Source organism: Haliotis rufescens, unplaced genomic scaffold (assembly GCF_023055435.1).
Source record: "Haliotis rufescens isolate VD_foot unplaced genomic scaffold, xgHalRufe1.0.p SCAF_11, whole genome shotgun sequence".
Classification (NCBI taxonomy): domain Eukaryota; kingdom Metazoa; phylum Mollusca; class Gastropoda; order Lepetellida; family Haliotidae; genus Haliotis; species Haliotis rufescens.
The window spans coordinates 25,118,538-25,141,496 of NW_025963791.1; the positions used below are offsets into that span (position 1 = coordinate 25,118,538).

Here is a 22,959-nt window from a genome sequence, read left to right on the forward strand (position 1 = left end):
AGAGTTGAAGAAGTAGGAGTCACGCGATAATAAGTTTTGTAAACGATCCTGATTTCTCAGTGTGAGTAAGTTGGGGCGAGGGTGGCACTTCCCTTATAACAGTCAAACACCTCGTGTCAACTTCCTTCATGTGAAAAACCAGGCTTGGCGTTGCCCATAAAGATAAATGCGAATCTGAGCAAGACACGCGGGTCCAGGCAGTTAAGGGCCCTAAATACGTACTGTCTCTTGGTAATTCGTGACTACTTATATCTAATCATATTCCCCATCTTGTACATTATATATTATACTGACTTGTTCGCGTGTAGTTCATTTTCTTCCTTGTCGGATCCCGAATCCGTCATCGTAGATCAAACTTCAATCCGAATACGTGAAAGTATCACTGCACTCGTTTAAAATAAAACAATGATGAATGTGCAGATGACGATGAATTTAAAATTCAGATATTCAAAATTGAATATATGATTTGGTCTTTCTGATGGGACACTGGCTCCAATTGTATGCCTCACAACAAGTGCTAGAAAATTGCATGTTATGAGTCGTTCCTGGTTTTAATTAACTCCATCGAGAAAATAACGTGTTGTTGCCGCCGGTATGTCGTAATAGCTGGCGACCTTTTTACCCTGTGTGTTTATGGGCAAGTATCATACCGGTTATCCATCTCTCGTTTAATGACAATTTGCATGGGGCCAATAAAACAATAATACAGGATTGATGCGTCAAGCGATGGTAAATCCAGCGATGTGTTGACATTTAGTCTAACTGGTGTTTGGATGGAATACACAATCTGTCAGCAGCCTTCCAAGCTAATATTTGCAGTATTGAAATAGCAAATCCCACGTAATACGTTTTGGACATTCCCAACATTTATCGTCTTTTGCCGTCAGTTAGAGAAAGAATGTATTAATCGTGCAATTAGTATTATATACGAACTACGAAATTATCATATAAATTGGGCGTTATGCCAAGCACATGTGATATAGCTTCTTCAATCCCCTTAATATTGAATTACAGCGTACCACAAAGACTACTCCAGAAAGGAGTTGCAAATTGCACTGTCAGAAAATGATGTAGTAGCGAATACTCATATTGATAGCCCTTGATCAGTTCGTCCGAGTATATGCATAAAAATTACTCATGGTTTCAACTAAACTCGTGACAATCATAGGTAAATTGGTTCGTTTTTTTATGTGCATGCGCCTGTTTACCAGTGGCACAGCCCTTCATTTTCTTACTAGTTGGATTAAAGCGAAAAAAACAATCAAGCTTTCCTGTGTATTAGATTATATATTTAGGGAATAACATACTGCGTTTTCAGTGTACAGCTAGGTTACCTGTTGATTTAACCGCGCTCAACTGAATTTAGAACCGAACGCGCAGTGTGGATGTATGACATTGGCAGAATTATTCAATTTCAGGTTGGTATTATTTCAGAAGTGAAACCTCTATCGATATCGATGTATAACAAAGTTTTGGTATAACTCTCTTCAGCATTTTTACATACAATTGAAATAAAACAAAGAAGGAGAATTTGCAAAGATCGAGCCTTTTTTGACGGTTATGGTGAACAAGGTACATTTAAGGTTACAAGGTGCGTGTCTAACCGTCGGCTATGGACAGCAAGCTAGGGTACACAATTGACATATGTATCGTACCTCATATACGTTGATAAGCACATCGTTCTCAGCAAAGGCGCGTACTTTCATGTGTTTGTACGAAAGTATATAGGTCCATGTTGAAATTATATTGTTGTTGATATCATAACCGGCTGCTCTCCTATTCTCTGTTCTCGCCAAGATTAACTTCAATCACCCTAAAGCAGCGTATGTGTTAGTGCTACTATGCATAAACAATTTTGTGATAAAATTTAGATAAAACTTTACGTTGTACAAATCGTGCCCCCTTGAACGAGGTTCACTATCTTGTTATTCGCTCATACATATTTTAATACAGAGTTATATATCTACCTGACATTATTTTTCATGTACGCACAAATAGTAGATTGCCTTTAAGTGCAAGACTCACAAATTGACTATACTGATGAGACGATACGTCTGAATGTCTGCCTCTTCAGTGGCTAGTCCCTAATGCAAATTCGCCTAATTCGAGACAGGTAGCATTTCAAAATAGTAATGCTCCCTAATGTTAGATAATTACCCTATCAGAAGCGATGTCAAAAGGAACGTTCCAAAAGGTATAATTACGCGAATTCACTACATTTCTAAGGTTAATATGTCAGTACATCCGGTTTAGATGCCCACATTCCTTTTTTTTTAAATTTAACGTAATGGCTGTACCGTTGAGTCAAATAGGGCTTAATTACAAACTGTAAAAGGAGTACTATCGGTGAACAGCTGGTCTGCACTCCACTTATGTGTTCGGACCATTTCCAAGACTGTCAGATATCTGTTACATTTCCTTAAATCCAGAGCCGTATTTGCACTAGACAAATATATGTCCTCTAAGTGACGCCTCATATGATTGCAAAATCTCAAGATGCGACCATTACCGAGTTCCTTAATCCATTTTCATCGTTTCAACAGCGCGGTCAGGTCGGTTGGCGCCCGTACGCGTTCCAGATAGCATCATTCGCCTTGATTCAATAACGTTAGGGAAAATGTGAGTTTATGATTACGTAGTGTGAAAACGTAATTGGTTTTCACCACAGTCAGTTTCCATTTTAAGTCCTTAAGATCAATAGCAAACAATTTACATATGATGAAACGTGCCATCTTTGCAAAGATACAAAATTTGTACATTCCACATCTTGAAAATTCAGAATGTATATGTCATGAGTAATAAAACATGCTCCCAGTTCTCAGCTATCATTTGTTGCTTTCATCTTTCATCTCCAATTATAAAATCAGAAACCATTCTGGGTTTTTTCCTATGAAAGGAATGACTGCCCAGCCAAAGAAGAACTAACAATGACCATTAAAAAACAAACATCAAAAGTCACTCGCCCTCTCTCTGTACTAGTTTAATGCACATGCTTTATTCAATATTATTTTTTAATTACTAAACATGGGAACAAATAGTGACCAGAGGGGAAATAAGGATGATCTGTTAGTGAAAAAGTAAGATCAGAGGCTCTGACAAGGAACTACTTTCATCCAAGACAGGTGAACACATTTTATTCAAATGTTTGATAAATCATATCATATATACAGATATCTTTCGAAAATGTAATTACATTCATGTCCTACAAAAGCATTTAAAATCATTGATACTGTTCTTATTATTGACATGCATAGAATAATTTCGAACTGTTCTCAACAATACAGCTGATGGACATCTTTTTGCATTCGCTAATGTTTGTGACGTGTACCGCCGCTGGAGCAGGGTACGCTCACCTTTTCGCGAACACCTGGTGTCATCACTATTTGATAATGATTCATAAAGACATGCTCATGATATAGTCGGAATCGTACAATCGACTCTTCTTTTGGCAGAGATATCCTATGAATATGAATATTTTCGCTTTTATTTATTATCAATATATTTTAGAATCGCATTTTGTACCATCAGATGGAATCTTTTGACATCTTCACAACTATCTTGCTCTGCATTTGTCGATTATGTCAAGTAGCATTATAATTTCATGCTATTTATATACGGATACGGATATATAATTTGGAGCTACTCTTTACTGCCTTCCTATTTGTTTTAATCCATGAACAGATGACAGTTATCGAACTGTCGTTCGAGAAGACTAATTTTGGCCACCACCGCCGTGTGAGATCAGTATTGGTAGTAATCATTCGATCAGGCCTGTTAGCCCATGCGTCAATATCTCACGTTTAATTACCTGTCTTTGACTTGATACCCTTCAGCAACGACAATAGGAATGTTAGAGGTCTTTGATCTCACCCTGTCTGATTCCACATAATGAACAGTAGGATATGTTTCAGATGTTTGTCCTGAACGAGTTGTTTTTGTCGATGTTATAAATGTGCGGATTTTTAGGAACGGACTTTAGAGTGATAATGGCTTTGAGTCTTTGAAATAGAACAAGTACATACATTAATTATTTGCCACATCCAACTATAAATAATCAAATGATGCTACATTTTTCCCTGGGACTGAAATCACTGTACCAGATTAAACATTGTATAGGTAATACCTGACATTATATCATAAACTCGCCTGTGTATAGTTCCCATGTAACAAGGACAATTCTCCTTTACAAACAGTCTATTTACTTAAATCATAAACCTTCCTGTTACCCTACGTGGCGCTCGGTGTTGAGAAGATAGAGCTAGGACTGGATGGCTCAGTACAGTGAGAAGCGTTCGTTCGTCACACCGGGTTCCATTGCCCACATGGGGACAATGCGTGAAACTCTGAGTCATATTGCTGGAATATTGCTAAACGCAGCGTAAAACCATAATCACTGACTCACTAATATTCAGATAGGCAATTGTCCCTGTTACCTATTTTCAGCACTATCAAGTAAAAATATTGTTTATGTTATGAAAGGAAACATGCACATATCAAATCTGTTCGATTGTGTGCATGAGTTCATGTAAGCATAGGATAATACGACTGAGCTTAATCGTTATTTAGAGCCCATATGCATAAGTTCTGAACAATGATTGAAACTGTACAAGTAGTTCATAAAGTTCAATTTTATCAGTTAATACATGGTAGCCATCTCTTTTTACGCCATTGAAACTGAATACAGATATTTGTTTAACCACATGCATACATCCTGTATATACCTTAAAATAGTTTAACGGAAATAACAACTGCACGATAGTTTTAAAAAAAATGTTCAGACAATGTAACCTACCCGAAATCTTTGTAGAGGTAGGGGTAATATATCTGCGCTCAAACTGCTTGCCGATGCAAATAAATGCACGCGAGAACTCAGGAAAACTCCAGCTACACCACGATGACCTGTAAATAATCAAATATGGACTAGACCCACCATTGATTAAATGCATGATCTAAGTCACAGAACCTGACCACCATTCCAGTTAAGTTGTCTCTTAACACAACTGTTGATTTTCTGGCGTTCACGTTTTGAATTTACGACAATACAGACAATATCTTTCTGGTGAGCTGTTCTAGCCTGGGTCCCTTCGGGGTAACAAGTACTCAAACAAGGTGGTTTGAGGTATGCCGAGAAATCTTAGTGGACTCATCAACATGCATGGTATTATTGGGACCTACACGTATTCCGAACCGGAATCTCCACAAGGACATGAATAAATGAAAATGAACTAGACATGGGGACAGTTATAGACAAAGAAGATCACGTCGGGTTACTCAATTGTTTCTTTCTTGAAAGACATCATTAATGTATGATCGTTGAATAGCACTTGTGTTTCTTTACAGGCTGGCAGCTGGGTGCCTTTATGTGTAAGCTGACGCCCTATCTCCAAGGAGTGGCAGTATGTGCGTCCGTCAATACACTGGCAGCAATAGCATTAGACAGGTAAGTTCCTATCATACTTCCAAAACGAACAGGAAGTTTATTGTGCACACTGCATGTATGTTTTCGACCAACATATTTCATTGTTTACGAAAGGCACTCATAGTCTACAGCAACATATTATATGCTTAATGCGGTTAATTGATTATGCCGACTGACACATTGTATAGAAACACACATAGACATATATTAATGAAACCGTTAAGCGACATAGTCTGTGTTGTAAATATATGGCCATAGTTCAATCACAGTAAAGGCAAATAATAGATCCTTCCTTATAAGTGAATAGTTACCGAGGATCTTTTTAGTCTGGAACAGGTTTATCCGATGTTATTTATGTAGACAACTGTCTGGAAAGCCAACTCTTCTTCATAATTATTTGCCTTTTCACTACATTTGCAGAGTACACATAAATAACAAACTCAATTAATCTTGTGTCCAACCTGTGAAGGATATTTCCAATTTGTCTGATGTTTTCCAGCAAGCATGCCACATAAGTCCTAAATGTCTTTCATTTTGATCAATAGAAAACTGATGGGAACTTTCGTGTCATGTCGTTTGAAAGACACTGGACTTCGAGTTCTCTTGCAATAGGCGCCAGCTATAACTCGGTGATATATCCCATCTTGTAATCATTGGACCCATGTACCATAACTAGCCGCCAGGCGTCTTTCTCCCTTCAAAATGAGTTGTATTTGCAACTCTTTGGTTTCCCCGCTTCCTTCACAAAGGCCAACTTAAGAAGGTTTTTATACCTGAGACCAAAGACACACGTCTCCATTGTCCCGGTAATAAACCTGATATGTTGTGTTTAATCTTGCCTTGACCACTCTCCCGATAAATAGTGTTGAGTAAGTAGCTGGTCAAGAGTGTATTCCAGGACACCGTCTAATTGACCCAGTGAACTGGAAGCCAGGCCCGGACAGTGATTGAATCGTTTAGGTTAAAGTATCCAGATTGATTGCAGTTAGATATCTCATCTGAACGCCCTCGATGACACTTAAAGCGACCGATCAAAATTTCAATGTCTTGTGCGAGGCTAAAACATATTAACCATTCTACTTTAGAGCCATCAACATATAACCAATATATTAAATTAAAAGGATTGGGGTGAAATTTAACGCTGCGAAATTCATTACTTTTGAAAGCGTTTTCTCTCGCCTCACAATATTTTCAGAGTCAGTGACATTTGTCAAGAAAGCTGTCATATTGACAGAGAAAACCAGCAATACACTATCCTTCCAAGATGCCAAGTAGTATGGGATCTTTGAGTGAGTGAGTGATTTAAAATTTTACGTCGCATCGGCATTGTTTCAGCCATATAGAGACGAGACCAAGTGAATATATACACAATTTAGTTATTTATGCAATGTCATATTTAAAAACAATTTATGAAACGTTTGAGCATACTATATTAAAAGCAATTCATGAAACATATTTCAGCATAACAATATCATGTATACAGTTTTAAAACACGGGCTATAGGCCACCAGTAACCAAAGCGAGGCCACCTCGCTGGGGATCATGGGAGACTTACAGTACCTCGACTTCCTACATGATACCCCATAGGGTATTTCAGTACTGTGAGCTCAACTTTAATAATATCTCGAGTTTATGAACAGTGTGTTCAGAAGGTCAGCAGCCCTGCAGAGTCGGGCAGAGTACAAATGTTGACATAAGAAAATCTTGAGATCAGAACTGAACGCTCGCAATAAAATTAAAGCTAAATATATTTATGTTGTACTCTTCCTCTTTCGTATTCTTTTGGTGTTGTTGATTGGACGAACCAAGAAATTCAGGGTATTGACGCCCTCGCACGAAGAATCATGTCAAGCAATAGATTCCACCACACTCGCAATTTCTCTCAATCGCTTATATTTAGCAATTATCAATGGGAGGGCGGGGTTTGATTAACGTGGAGGCTCTTCATGGTAGAATTGTAATGTGCACTTTTGCACACACTTATTTGTCTGATGATCCTCTTATGAAGCATGTCAAGATAAAAACAAGACATTCCACAGTTTCCTTAAACGAGACTTTAAGAATGTTGGAGAAAATCACAATGTCAATGTTGAATTTGTTGATGGTTCTGTACTGCTGGATGGTATAAAAATGATTGTCAACCACATGCCATCTCAAATCGGCCCTGACTCAAGGAATCGAGTTTATGTGCAGTGTGTTGAGAAGATCTACCACCCTGCAGAGTCATTCGCTTGGATGAAGTCGGTTCGCTTAAAAAGTGAAACCGTCAATGTTTGATTTTGCATCAAAATGTAAATATGAAATGTAGATTATGAAATGAATTTAATGAGACACATTGTTAGTGGATGCTCAGCTTTGGCAAAAACACAGTATCTTAAGCGACATGATGAAGTGGCTCGATCTATTAATTACCGTCTTTGCCTTGCTTGTGGTTTTGGTACAGAGGTCCACCCATGGTACGACCAAGAATATGTAGAGGGCGTCATAAAAATAATAACAATCAAAGTCATAAGAAATCTCAAATAAAAGCAGAGTCCATTGTACGATTCCGACTACATCATGGGCACGTGCTTATGAATCACTATCAAATAGTGATGATACTAGGTGTTCGTGAAAAGATGAGCGCATTGTGCCCCACAAGTGAAACCCGTCACTAATTTTTTGTATCGGCCATCTTTGATTTCAATAAGGCCACCTTTTCTCATAAGCTATCGGTCTTACAAGGTCTGAAAACAACTGATGTAACATAAATTACTCCTCATCGTTAGCATTGCCGAATAGGGTTTCTGTTCGTGACTTGTTGGCATTGTTTTTGGAGCAAACACACCTGATTATTCCTAAGTAAACTCAAATAGTTTGAGCCAGTTATGCCCTCAAAGAAAAAACGGTGAGTTAAGTCCAATCAGATTTTCTATCGAAGGCAGAATTTGCGGCAGAGCATTTAACCTCTCTACTAAGATTGGTTTCGGTGTATTTCCGCTATCTTACGTCAGTAATAACTTAACCTTTGTGTTTTGTCACTTCTATATAATCATCCCACGGTTTTTACAAATAAACACTGTCATAACAGGTTTTGATGCAATTATGGTTTCCCAGGAGTCCTTATGTCATATTTACTTTTATTAAACACAACCTCCAGTAGAAAATTGTGTGTGACGTATTTAGCAGACAAATCATGTTATGTTACAGATACAAATAGCAAATTTATCACTGCTTCATTTGTTGTCAAATACCTTTGTGATGAAGCACTTTCATGCCAAAGACATCAGGAATGACAAACACAGTACACTTACTTTGACCACTTGGAAAATCTTTCAATCTTTCGATAGATTGTTGTCATAATTGGCATCATATTTGGTAATGATTTTCCAATTGACATATAAAACGCCATGGCAAGAGAATAAATAGAGGTGCATGATAGTGCATTTATTGATTTTGTTGAAACTAATAAAAACGATATGTTAACTTTGAATTTTGTCTGCTGTGTACAAGTGCCGAGATTCTGATGCTTGTAAGTAAAAGAAAACGTTTAAGAAATATGTTCGTTTCGCAACACAGTGGGGTCAGTATTAAATGTCTCGGCCCAAACATTTCTTTTGTAGTTGACATAGATAACAGTTAATGCAACTGGGCATTCTTTTCTTACAAAGTCATGAATAGTCTACTTTTCGTATGGAATATACAGCGAGTGATATTTCTTCTCTAGTTTTGCCGCCGATATCGTTCAAGTAGCTTTAATCAGGCGAATTTGCTTAACTGTACCCATTACAAAATGTTCTCATATGTTTCAATGAATATTCGAATATTTCATTAAAACTAATGCTACCAGTACATTTTTTGTACATTTAGGTAATGCCGAGAAAATATTTTAACCCGTCAATCTGGTCGCAATTGCTCCACTCGAAATAAAGCCAAGAATAAAATGCCAGTGAGAGGAGTTTATGACATCTTTAATCTGTTATCAATACTTTTCAAATATTTCACTCAGCAATAGCATAGTATTTCTTATCTCAACAATTCGTTCCAGCCCTGTATAATGGAGCAACACGTAACATTTTAACATTTTAACAGTTTATGTTCAATGACTTATTTGCTCACAGAACAAAATTTAATGTTCTCTATGACTTTATGAAACTTGTCCTTTTTATCATTGCAGGTACTTTGCCATCTGCCACACCCTAGTATTAAAAATCGATACTCGCAAGTCTCGACTTATCCTACTTGGAATTTGGGTGACAGCCTTCGCCATAATGGTTCCCTGGCTTGTCTTCTACCAGGAAGTGGAGTACAGCAACAGCAAACAGGTTCTGTACTTCTGTATTGAAGAGTGGCCACGCTTCACCATCCAACAAGCTTACTACATGGGTGTCATCTTCTTCTGTTGCTACACGATCCCACTGGCTATGATCGTAGTTTGCTATGTTCTGATTGGCATCAAGGTTTGGCGACGCGGTGCACTGGGGGAAAGAAACAGTAGTACAGGCGTTATACAAAGATCAAAGGTCAAGGTCATAAAGATGTTGGCCGTAGTCTGCATTCTTTTTGCATTTTCATGGCTTCCATTGTATGGTCTAAAATTTTGGCGAATGATCCAACCGGAAGTGGACGTCAATTCACAGAAAATCGTCAGCGATATTATATTCCCTGTGGCTCAATGGCTTGGATCATCGAATTGCTGCGTTAACCCATTGATATATTGCTTTTTCAGTCGTAAGTTCAGGAAAGGATTCAAGGATCTGTTGACATGTTGTGATGGAAAAGTAAAGTATGTTTCAGGTTCTCCAGAGGCAAGGCAAACAATGAATACTCGATGGACCTCTCGAAGCAGCCACTGTCAGTGTCGAGTGTAGTATTTGTCACTCAGAGAAATTGTTGATGTAAACTTGACGTATTATTGTATGAAACGTGGTTGCTTCCGTGTGCATTTTTGTCATATATCAAATTCCAACTATAAATGCAGCTCATTCCCGAGGACTTAAATCATAAATCTTGATCAAATACTCACAATCATTAAGATTAACTCATGCAAACTAAACGCCACCACATACAAATGTATGACATGCTTTTAGGGAATGTTGGTAGAATAATGACACATATGAAACATTCCATACAGAATTAACTGTATACGTGTTGATTCAGTCATCTATCACCGACATCAGCGTTTCGTTGTCACGCAGAATTCCTCGTATTTGATCCAAGCATTGGGGATGCCAAAGCATTGAGCCCCCTGTCCATTTTGCTGCTAAAGTGTTACAAGTGGCCTAAAACCATACAACTGAAATAATTTAAAAAAAAGGCATTGTGTTCAGGTACCAGGTATTACAACATGGGAAGTTTGTGTGATCTTTGGATAAAAACAATATTGTCATAAGCTGTTTACCAACTAATTCTCAACTGTGACAGAGGCTGATTCAACAAAGATATTTGTTCCGTTGCCATCTCAGATTCATTTGGAACCATTAGTATTCTGCACAGGAACAGCCATCACACTGGCATTTGGAGAATCGATAATGGTTAAGGTTCTTCCTTGTTCACAAGACATAATTCACATGTTGTTCAGTACTCTGCAATTGTATTTCAATGAGTCATTATTCTATTGGGAAAATGACTATTTTTGCATTCATTGTCGTCCATTTACATTAAGTAGCACTCATTTACTTCACAATCAGGTGCAACAAGTAGGGTAAAGTGTGCTAGTTACCTTCTCCATTTATTGTACTTCCTTCAACATGTAATGTCTCTTGTTAACCCCTGACTGACTGACTGACTCCACTGAATGCCAGTGCAAACAAAAAGACAATTTTGTCACGTTTCATGAAAGAGCCATACTAATGATTATGAGTATAATATATCTCTTTTCACCATCCCTCTACATCACATAACGTTTACTTGCCACTTCAACAGATGTAATTATTGTGAGACTAATAAATAAATACATGTTAAACATTCTCTATTGCTTCCCCTTGTCTATTCTTTAGCAAATGCTAGCAGACGTACATGTACCTTGTGGATCAGGTTGAGAGAATCGGGTTTTAATCGGGAAATGCATTCTTCTGAATAAAATGTTCCTCTTCCTTCTCACAATTAACACATATGTGTACCTTGAATTTGTATTGTAAAAATAGACACTGCAACAAATCATTGTTCATGACAGAACTGTTGCAGTGTGAGAGAGTGAGTTGGTTAAACGCCGCTTTTAACAGTTATATCACAGAGTGTCAGCTTTATATGGCAGGAAAATCCGCATGATGCGGGTCTCGGACGTTTACCACTTCGGTGAAACCCACCAGCACGGGTATGGTGCTGACAAACCTAGAAACATTATCGGGGCGAACCGGGATTCGAACCAACAATCATAGGTTTCTGACGTGGCCAAAGGACGGAACTCTGCGTGCCCCCTAACTGTTTCAGATTTACAACTCTACTGTTGTTGGAGGTCGCTTCAATGGCTGCAAAATGCGTATGATCAGAGTCGTATGTATGCAACATGCAGAATACTACATGTACATGCATTTCCTCAATGTTAGCGATAAGAATATTTCAATGCAAATACAAACACTGCTCGCGTTTAAACCAGAAATGATTCAAATCTGTGTGCACATACACTTTAATCCTTATAGTATGGAACCCAATATTATCTAAAATTGAATACAATTCTAGTTAGCTGAACACAACTTACTACTGTTTTCGGATGTTGGTACTTGCTTTGTCACCATGGGGAAGTAGGAATAATAGTTGGCACGTGTGATCCAGACCTCACACTAGCTGCTAGAAGCTGGTGGGAGGTTACGATTCCTAGATTGGGTTCGATGAAGATCCTTGGCCTTAGAACGCGATGCATGTACTCATTGGTTTCACCAAAATGATAAATGTCTAAATTCCTTCACTTTCGGCTTTGTCATATTAGCAAGTGATAGTGCAAAAATGGTGGAATGCCTGACTGCCACTGGTGTAGAAGGCTTTCTTCTGGTCGTGTCAAAAGTCCCCCATAGAAGAACGTCATCATTATGTACATAATGCAGGCAGTTCTTCAAGTGTAATATTTGGAAGAGGTGGAAATCTGACGTTGCCAAATCTTTTGAATAGGGAGGATTTTCAATGAGTTCACAGTCATTCATTGCAGCCATTGCGACAACAGGCTCATGTCCATTACCAGTTGCCATTAATGATCTGACCTTTTGGGATGTAAACCACCAGTAGTATATGTTTGGAATCCCTGAAAACCGAAGCCAAGACCTTGCCAGCTGATGGAACAGACATTTAACTCTTCGAAGGAGGAACCGTTGGATGATTCAAATGTTTTGACTGTTGTTTAATCTCTGAGAGATAGTGATGATCCAAGACTCATCCAGGTTGCACATCACTAAATACATCCGATGGGACTGCTTCAAAACGAAGTAAATTCTTACGATAGATGATGAACCTAAAGCGTTTGTGATAAGGAACCCAGCTAGCTGAAACCTTTGTCATGCCCAGTTCCTTCCTCAGTTTGATCTCAAAGCTCTTATAAGAGATTCCAACTGTTGTGGCCATATGGTGAGAAGTCGATCATCTATAATCATAACACGCATTTTATCAACATTTTCCTTTGTGGTTGCAGTTGAATGTCTTCCTGATCTGGAATCATCTTCTTCTGTCCCTTCCCATCTTGAAACCTGTATGCATATCTCTTAACAGTTGTGACAGAAGGAGCATCATCAGTTCGAGATACTAAGTGACAGCGCGCAAGGCAATTTTATCTATATGTATGTTTATCCACAGAGATTACCCAGACACTTTGATGAAATATTGGTTATTTATTTGGTTCAAATGCAGCCTGTAATCATTACATGCAAACTGTTAAAGGTGTTCTCTACATCCTTTGTAGTTCGGCTCAGAACTGCTCAGCCGCCTATCTATACTAGACAAATGACTGTGGCAGCTCAAACTTTTGGCATGTTAATTGATCAAGATTAACTAAATATTATATTTCCTATATTTTTAAGAAAACAAACGAACATTTTTATTGTATCCTGACAGATTTTTAGCAGTTATACCAAATGCCTCTAGATAACCAATTAAGGTAGGTAATGGTAAATCAAAGTGACATTTAGCAGAGTCTGTTGAACAATTACTACTATATCATAAGCATATACTTCTGAATAACTATCAAATAGTGATGATACTAGGTGTTTGTGAAAAGGTGAGAGCATCCTGCTCACTGGTGACACCAGTGCTATTGATTAGCACATACTAAGGCACGTTAATTGTTTATCTGAAAAAATCTTCCACTTGTCCATCGTAAAACGTTTTCACAGATTTACAGAGAAAGCAAGAATCTATGACGCTATTGCAATTATTCGTAGATTGCTCCTCAAACGTTGCGAAATGTGGGCCCCAAAGGGTGGAGCTGCTTGAATACTGCTCGACATGAACGAAATAAAGGTTCACTTTTTAACCAAGCCACATCACACTCGTAACGCCTTGTTCTAATTCTGAATCATCGGGACATTGACTTCTCTGATGTGAAAATCAGCTTTTTGCTCTTTGGGTATTTAGTTGGTCTCTGTTGTCGATTTGTTAAAAGTCATATAGTGCAGCGTATGTTCATAGCCTGTGATTCAGAAGGCATTCCACTTGCAAGTCAATCATATATCAAAACTAAATAATGAAATGATATAATAAATGGTAGAGTTGGGCTGTTAATGAACAAAAGGGAACAATCCTAGTCTTGATGATGTGCTTTATTGACATTATTAAGGGAAATGAAATGTGAATAGGGATGTATGATACAGGGTCAAGTAAACAATGACCAAACATGTTAAGTTAAGCATACGACAGATATTTCCGAACACTGAAAATAGTGTCAAAGCTATTGGGATGCTCCAAGCGGACGATTGTGAACGTCTGAGTGTGGTGCACTCCAACGTCATTCGAGGGTTATTGGAAGACTGTGGATGTGTCATAAGACCACTGGAAATGTTACCAATTTGCATATACTCAGGACAACCAAGTCGTCCTGGGGTCACAACACAGAGGCGGGATTGATACAGTGCTAATTTTATCCTACGTAACATATGACGTCACGTCAATAAAGGGATCAGCACCTTAATGATCACATTAGCAGAACTACCATAGGGAGCAAGCCCAGGCATTTAACTGGTTTCCATTCTCGACGTCCAGGAATTGGTCAACAATCTCTCATTCAGGGAGGAATTGATGTTATTTGTCACAGATGAGGGGGAGAGGGGGCATACAGTTCCTGTTATAGGTCACAGTTGTACGTTGTTGTTATGCAAGATCACTGCAAATATGAAACCATGATGTCATTGAGGACAATATGTCACAAACGAGATTCACAGATCTTTCAGGGCGATAATGAATGTCCACATCCTGGTAATAGGAATAATGCCTTTATTTGATAACAAGGCATATACAGGATGACTTTAGCACTACTGAACATCTATTTCTGAGATGAGTTTCGCTTGTTTACAGAAGCCAACCACAGATTGTTTTATTGTTATTGTGAATCTGGTGGTAACTATGAGTTGTCGTTTCACCGATGGTATCTAAAACAGGAATGGTTATTTGATATACTGACTATACTGGTATAATTCCCCGAGGGTGACAACAGTTTGTGAACAAGATATTACAGGGTGCTCCTTTAACTGCTTCATACCTTGATTTCTATTGACCTTATCACTTTTCATCTGAAAAGACTTTTGGAACAGAAACACAATTCATCATCCCCATAAAGGATAATACATGCTATTAAACTGCAATGAAGCGCTCATGTAGATTACAACTAGGTTTTTTTTCATTTGGACACTTAATACAAGAGCTGAAAACTGTACAAAGGTAAAAGAGAAAGCGGTTCCAAAATACCACCTCACATATCTTTATTTATGATGTGTTGTGCGGGACATTTATTTGTGCCAAGTGGTTTCCAGCTGATGATCCTGATCATTATAATTACTCCAAAAAAAATTTTCATCCAATTTACATCTTTAACCATTTAGTTATATCGTTTGACTAGTTCAGAATAAGAGTATGTGTGTTCGGGAATATTCGAATACGCCACTTAATTACACAAAATCAAATGAAATTGTATGTTTTTTAATGCAACTGAACGGAGTTTATGACAAGATAAAAACATTGATCTATTTCCAAATTTTCAGTCAGTAAAAGTATGTTGTTCCACAAATAAGTCTTAACGATTGCCGGTGTTCTTCGTGCACTTCTTCAAGCGATAAAGCAGATAATCGCCATTACAAAGATTATATTTGTTAATGTATTTGTTTGGAGGACATTTTCTATCTATTGCAAGACTTGATAAATATTCCTCTTTTGACAATTATAAATACTTTGCAATGTATGCTACATCCTTGAAATAAAGATCGGTACTCACAAGTCCTTTTTATCCTCATTGGAATGTGAGTTCCTTTTCTTGTCTTCTTCCAGGAAGTCAAGTACAGCAAACATGCTCTGTACATCGGTATGTTCTTGTCTCCTGTCAAAGTACTGACTATGATACTAAAATTCCTGCTTAATTTGCTGAGGTTTTGTGGATATGCTTCTATGACATCATTTAATGTCAGCAACAAAAGATTTCACTCTCGCGCAATTCCTTTTTTTGAGGCTTAGAACTCATCAGTCAACCCTAGTGTTTCCTTTAGCACTAAATAACTACATAATATCATCTTGTATGTTGCTCTACTGTTTATGGGAAACGATAAATATTTCTTTTAAGAGTTCCTCAATTGTGAAACATCCAATTGCCAGGTTCACAATGGTTATACCTTATTGATCAAATCAAGATGAACCAGTCTTCTGATGAATAGTTTGCCTAACATGGTTAAATATTTGTTTATTATTACATATATTTTACTCAAAGGAAAACGTGATCACTGTGGTAATACACTTATGAGGATAATCAATGATTATGACATCGACTGGCTTTTTCAGACTTGGGTTGTTCCAATGCCAGACATGTCATCTGATTTCAACGTGACTGAACAGACAAATTCCATATAAACTAATGTTGATTTCCGATCGAAAATGAGAATATTTACATTTCAGACAGACAAATAGACTGGATTGTTTTCCATGGCCAAATGCACAACTGTACATTAATCTTTGATATTGATTTTGTTAGCATGTTACATTACACAATCACACAAAGGTGACACTACAGTGAAGGTACATGAAATGACATTCATGTAGGGAATGCACTGTGTTTTACCAATTCACTAACGTTTGCAGATAGACTTCATATGAATTCGTCCCTTGACTAGTTATATTCATCTTTCTCATTACACAAATGAGTCTCCTAAGAGGTTTTTGGTATATTACACCTCTCACATTTAAGCGAAGTCATTGGAACTCTACGCATGGACAGCAATCCCATTGGCATTTAGAGAATCGATATTGATAAAAGATCTCCCTTGTTCACAAGAGCTAAATTACATGTCAAACAAGATTTTGTGATTGTATTTCAAGATTGCCATTATTTTATGGGGACAAATTTCATTTCTGCATCCCATTCGTCAATTGGATTTAAGTACCACTCCTTTCCAACAATTTAACCAGAGGTTATAACAGTAATGATCTTGTCAGAAGTGCCAAAGTAGGGCACTTTTAATATTAATTAGGCTGCCTATAGTTTGAATATTTATGCTATATGCTGCTCACTGATTCAATCTAGGGGAGTAATGTCAAGACAGCGTCTCTGGAGATATGTATTCTGTTAAATGAACACATATTTGTCTGGTTTGTGTTCGGGCCGCCGTCGCGTGGCAGGATTATCGTCGGGTAACAAACTCTTACTTGTTATGCAATTGAGTGATGGGTGGTAGGGAGGACATGCTTACCCTTTTCGCGAACACCTAGTGTCATCAATAATGTTCATGTTCCCATTTATATAATTTTCACTGTAATTTAGCCTTTTACGCCAAATGGCATCTGTTTCGGCAGATAATCGAGACTGCTTATTCTCTGGCGTTTACGTTTTATAGCGAATAAAACAGTCTGTGGGTTTAATGCCGCTTTGAACACTATTCCGTTCTATCACAACCAATCAGCTTTATGTGAGAGATAAACCTGACGCGATCCTGGTCTCTGACATTTACCACTTTGACGAAACCCACCATCATGGGTGTGGTGCTGACAAACCTAGAAACAAAACGTTTTATAATGAATATAACATACCCAACACAGAGAGTCTACAAGTACTTACAACAACAAAGAATGACAGTGAAACCTACGGCCAAAGGGGTCTTCATATAATAGAGGAGCGTCCAAACCTTAAAAGGCGGGATTATTTAAGGAGTATCCCTCACCACAGTAGCACAAAGCGAAACCACATTTTTCTTTACAAGATGCCATTTATGCATTAGAAAATGCTGGTTGATTTTTTCTTTTGGTGGCAGATGTATGTTTTGGTGCGAAAATGCATATTTTTGTGTCAGAATTAAGTAAATCAAATAAATGGTTATAAACAGGTCAGTTATCATAATGGAATGCTCATTTTATCACAAAATCAATGTGCTGGCATAGGAAACCTACCATAGAATAAATAAACAGTGAGCAAAACTGTTTAAATAAGAGTTATGAGCCAAAATGTGTCAAAAAGATTAATAAAAATCACTCTATTTTTATTTTCAAATTATTACAAAACTGAAGCTAATGTGAGGTTTATATTGACAATCATGTCGTTGGATATCTCAAAATCTTCCCGAATGTTTTAGGAGTTCATAACAAATTCCACAACTAATGTAGGTATAATATCATCATCATAATATAGGACATCCAGCATGTTTGATGTTATTTAACATAAATAGCGGGAGGACGAATGTACAAGGAGAGTTTAGGGACACTTCTAGGTGGCTCAATCGAAACTGACAAGCTCTTCAAGATTTCAACATGTGTCAGCAATGTTGAGAAAGCTGTCTTCTATGAATTTATGACCTGACATCACAATAAGAATGTTACGTATGGTTTTCACAATGTTCTTCTAGATCACAATTACAAGCATACAACTGCCTTTCCTGATTCACTTACAAATTTATAACAGCAAATAACCAGTCTCGATTATCTCAGCTCAGTACAATTATAGTAAAGTGATACAAGACTGTGAGTTCAAATACGTTTTAAAAGATCTTATCATTATCTTTATTTCAGCTAATACATAGTCTTCCAATATGATCTTTGTCTTTTAATAAGTAGTGGGCACTCTCCACCGACCCACCCACCTCTCTCTCTAATATAACCCTTTAAACCGTTTAAACAGTTTGGTGCTTAGTGTATCTTGCTCCGCTATGCTTACAATATATACGACAGCATTAACACCAAACAACATGTTTGTTTAAATGTGTACATTTCTACATTCCTTCAAAGCAAAGTATTTAATGTTGAAATGTGCTTCGATTGGACAAAGCACAACGAAGTTACCATTTAGGGCTTATTTTTACTAATAACGAGGCTCACTTTTTCACCCCTGGTTTTTCATAGGGAACCATTAACACATGTTTATGTTGTGTAATTATTTTGTTAATTTCTATACATATGTCCTAATGTACACCAGTGCACCACACCACTATAATGATTGTTCTGCACAATAATGTAGTCCTGCTTGTAGTTAGATATATTTTCGCTATATTATTTGAGTCCTTGTCACTTTTGACATCTGCACACTTTCATGTAGGGCAGCCACACTTTGAATGACAGCTGGCTGGGACAGAATCGGTTTATTCAAAATTCAGTTTCCTTTTTTTCAGTTTGTGCATTCTTCCAATGACACCAGTACTCAAGAATAGATTTGATTCGTACCTCTCTTCTTGTCAACCTGTTTCTCTGTGCATATTCATGGACATCTCCTTGACACTCATCTACCTTTAGAATACAGTACCACAACTTCTCGTGAGGAGGATCTCTGCCGTAGGCCACACGTCTCAAGACAAGCAACCAGTTTTTGTGAGAATCCGTCGGACTCATCTACCTTTAGAATACAGTACCACAACTTCTCGTGAGGACGATCTCTGCCGTAGGTCACACGTCTCAAGACAAGCAACCAGTTTTTGTGAGAATCCGTCGGACGCGAACCCGCGACCTTCGGATTGTTAGCCTGACTGCTAACCGACTGAGCTACGTCCACACTGTTAAACTTAGTGCAAATTTACCTAGTCATGCCTATGACGTCACGGAACTGAACGAAAAGGGTCAAATAGGTGACGGACACTTACAAAGGCTACGGGTAGGCATGGTGTCTCGTGACTTTAGTCTACGGACACTTACGAATTATCCCGATGCCATTTGGCACACTCGTCCCATTCCGTAATCTACAAGATACCGAGTGGTGAGGAATGAGCCGATATGCCGCGAACTGAAAACGGCTCCAGGCGTCAGACGTCAGACGTCGAACTCGCGAGTGCGCATGAATGATATGGTGATTTTTGTGACAGAAAAGTGTGGTAGGGAACACTATAAGGATGATGTGGATAATAATAAGGAACGAGGGAGGAATAAGCATGACTAGTGACGACACAACGGTGAGTTCGCTTTTGAATCAGTACTGAAAAAATGTAGCCGGTGAAAGTGGCTTGTGTGAATGTTCCAGGACAGTTTCCAGTAGCCAAAGTATTCGACACTAAACCATTTCGTACTTTTTATTCGACGTTTTTGTGTGAAGAATATTAGGAGCCGCTATTGAATCTATAATTGTACAAGGATGATTGACCGTAAAGGGGATCCAAGGGCTAAGGACAGAGTTCGGGTAATCTAATAGCCACTAAACGGGTACCTAACCCTAATGATCGTAAAGGGGATCCAAGGGCAAAGGATAGAGTTCGGGGTAGCCTACCCTAACACTAGCGATATTTGGATGTGTTCAGCGCCAATATAATATCCCTAATAAACTGCGTTCTTGTGCATAATAATGAAAATTAATGAACCGAAAATATAATATATGTATATCAGTTCCCATTTATAACCATTTTAGCCACTTGAATTACGAGAAAAACGAAATAAAAAAAATATATAAAATAAAAGTTCGTTCGTAAACTAGCGCTTGCTTTAAAATGCGCCGCGGCAGGCTATATTTAGTAAACAAATATTCAAAACTCTCCACACTGCTTGGCGTATTCAATGGCATTTCATGTAGAGATGATAGGTCACTGGGAGGAGCTTATGCACACCCGATGACCCCTGACGTCACAGGGCATTGTTTCGCCGGTGTGACTGGCAACAAAATACTACAAATAACGTCATAGGGTATGATCACGTGTTTGAAAGGTTTGTGGTACTGTATTCTAAAGGTAGGCCCAAAGATTTATTACATTGACAGTAGTTGTTTTTTGGTATACCAAACTACACTTTATATTTACTTATACCGATATGTATGCCTCCGATGATTGAGGAGCCTACGAATAATTCCCATTTACACGCATGGTCAATGTGTGACGCAACCCGTGAGCACTACGTTGGTCACTTGAACGGAACCCCTTCGCAATGTGTGTGTAATCCATCTGCAACGCGTTGGTCAAGTGTGTGCATCCGGCCATGTATCATGTAACTCGTGGCCCATGAGTATTATATACCACGTGTCTGATAGTGAACACCCTACTCTTCATGTACTTTTACCACTCAAATGATTGTTCTCTGTGGCAGTATTTCATACTTTTTCCTAAGGCTTCGACGAGATAAGCATTTACAGAGTAATGGGTATCTCCTCTTCTAACAACTGACTGATGTATACTAGTATGCTAATGGAACTTTCTGTCATTTGCCGATCATAATTAAGAACTTATTTCTAGCTAATATGGTCAAGCATTCACCTGCTAATTTAAGATTATGATATGACTTGTCTCACTTTTAAAATGTCGTCATCCTCCCATTTTCTACCGAAAGAAATGTTTTCTGAGGTCATATCTAATGTTTATAAGAAACCCCGTCAAAAGCTGCAGCCAGCGTAAAGTCATGGGCTTAAAAATGTATGTCAGGCCACCAGATGAAATAAACCTGCTGTATGACAAGATTAAGCTTTATAGCAATCGTTAACTGAATTTTATGCAGTAAACGTCTATCCATATTTTGCAATAGTTGCAATATGCGATATGATGTAATTCTGACGTCATTTAACAACTGGAGTTATTTATTCACTGGTCGAAATATTCATATCATTTGTCGATAAAATATCGGCGTTTCATTATTCTCAATGGGAGAAAATAAAGGGTATTTACTTTGCGTTTATATTTTATGAGTTTTATTTAATCCACAGGTTTATTCCATCATAGTTGGATTTGTTTACTATTGCTTAAACCTGAAACAAAATCAAAAGCGCGATAATGACATTGACAACGAGATTTTTTAGATGTTTAAGATGAAATTAACGTCAAGCTATAATTGGTATTGATTATGTGCTAAAAATGGTTAAGCTAGATCAATGTCAGACTTAAATAGACAAACACTTGTTTAAATTCTTCTTTAAACACATGTCCTCACATCCTGCCTCACTCGGCACAGGATGATCTTAAGTTCTCTGCAATGGCAAGAAAAAAACACACGAAAACGCAAACCAAACCTTTGATCTGTAGTCTCTATAATAAAAATCAATACAACGGGGTTTTTTATGAAACGCTGTGAACTTCTAAGAATCTTTCGTGACACAGGTAACAATCTCCAGTTAGCCCTAAGTAGCTCAACATATTTGCTTTGCTGCGTTCAGGATGGAGTAGTGGCTTTCGATAAGCTGGTGTAAGATAACAAGGATTAATATGAGTCAAGTACGAAAGACCATTCAATACGGTCCATGTCTTTCACAGGCTAAGATTCAAGACAACGACGTATTATACAATTTTATTCTATAACTGCTTATAAGATTTTTAGGTTATTGTGTCGCCAATGCACTTTTTATCGTCCATCTGTCCAATATTTTTTTTTTCTGAAAGCAACAAATACACTACACTGATAGACATCAAGGTCAAGGAATATTCAACAAAGTACATTAAAGCTCACAGATTTAGGTTTACAATAACAAATGCCTTCTCGCTTCAATATAGTACATCCAGTCGTCGAGAAACAGTCCCATGCAGAAATGGCTAGATCGATCAAACCTGCTATGTTCATGCACTTCACAACGGCAGATAACTCAAAAGTCAAAACAAGGTAATTCGGCCAAGAAGTTTAACTTAAGCTTGATCTGAAATCGTTCAATAACCATCAAATAGCCTTCATTTCCACTGCTTTACCCACCTGAACCTGAAATAAAGGAGACCAGTGAGACCGCTTAATTCGTTTTATATTAAGATCTTTGCAAAAGGATTCAGTGACAAAACACTTTCCACAAGACTGAATGACAAGAGGGATGACTTCAACTTTCAAGGAGTCAACTTTCTGTTTATGTCTTGACGGTAGCCTAGTGGTTAATGCGGTCGCTCGTCACGCCGAAGACCCGGGGTCGATTCCCGACATGGTTACAATGTGTGAAACCAATTTCTGGTGTCCCCCGCCGTGATAGTGCTGGAATATTGCTAAAAGCGGCGTAAAACCATACTCACTCACTCACT

At 38.0% G+C, this 22,959-nt stretch overlaps 1 protein-coding gene across 3 annotated transcripts in view; it reads left to right on the top strand.

Annotated features, from left to right (window-relative positions):
• Positions 1-11,334, top strand: part of LOC124132860 (neuropeptide SIFamide receptor-like) — a 76,945-nt gene extending 65,611 nt beyond the window's left edge. For all 3 annotated transcript variants that reach the window (XM_048392440.1, XM_046497005.2, XM_046497004.2), the window contains exons 2-3: positions 5,341-5,440; positions 9,576-11,334. In XM_048392440.1, coding sequence (XP_048248397.1) covers positions 5,341-5,440; positions 9,576-10,269 — 794 coding nt within the window. In that variant the 3' untranslated portion in view covers positions 10,270-11,334. The remainder of the gene's footprint in view (positions 1-5,340; positions 5,441-9,575) is intronic.
• The last annotated feature ends 11,625 nt before the right edge of the window (positions 11,335-22,959 follow it).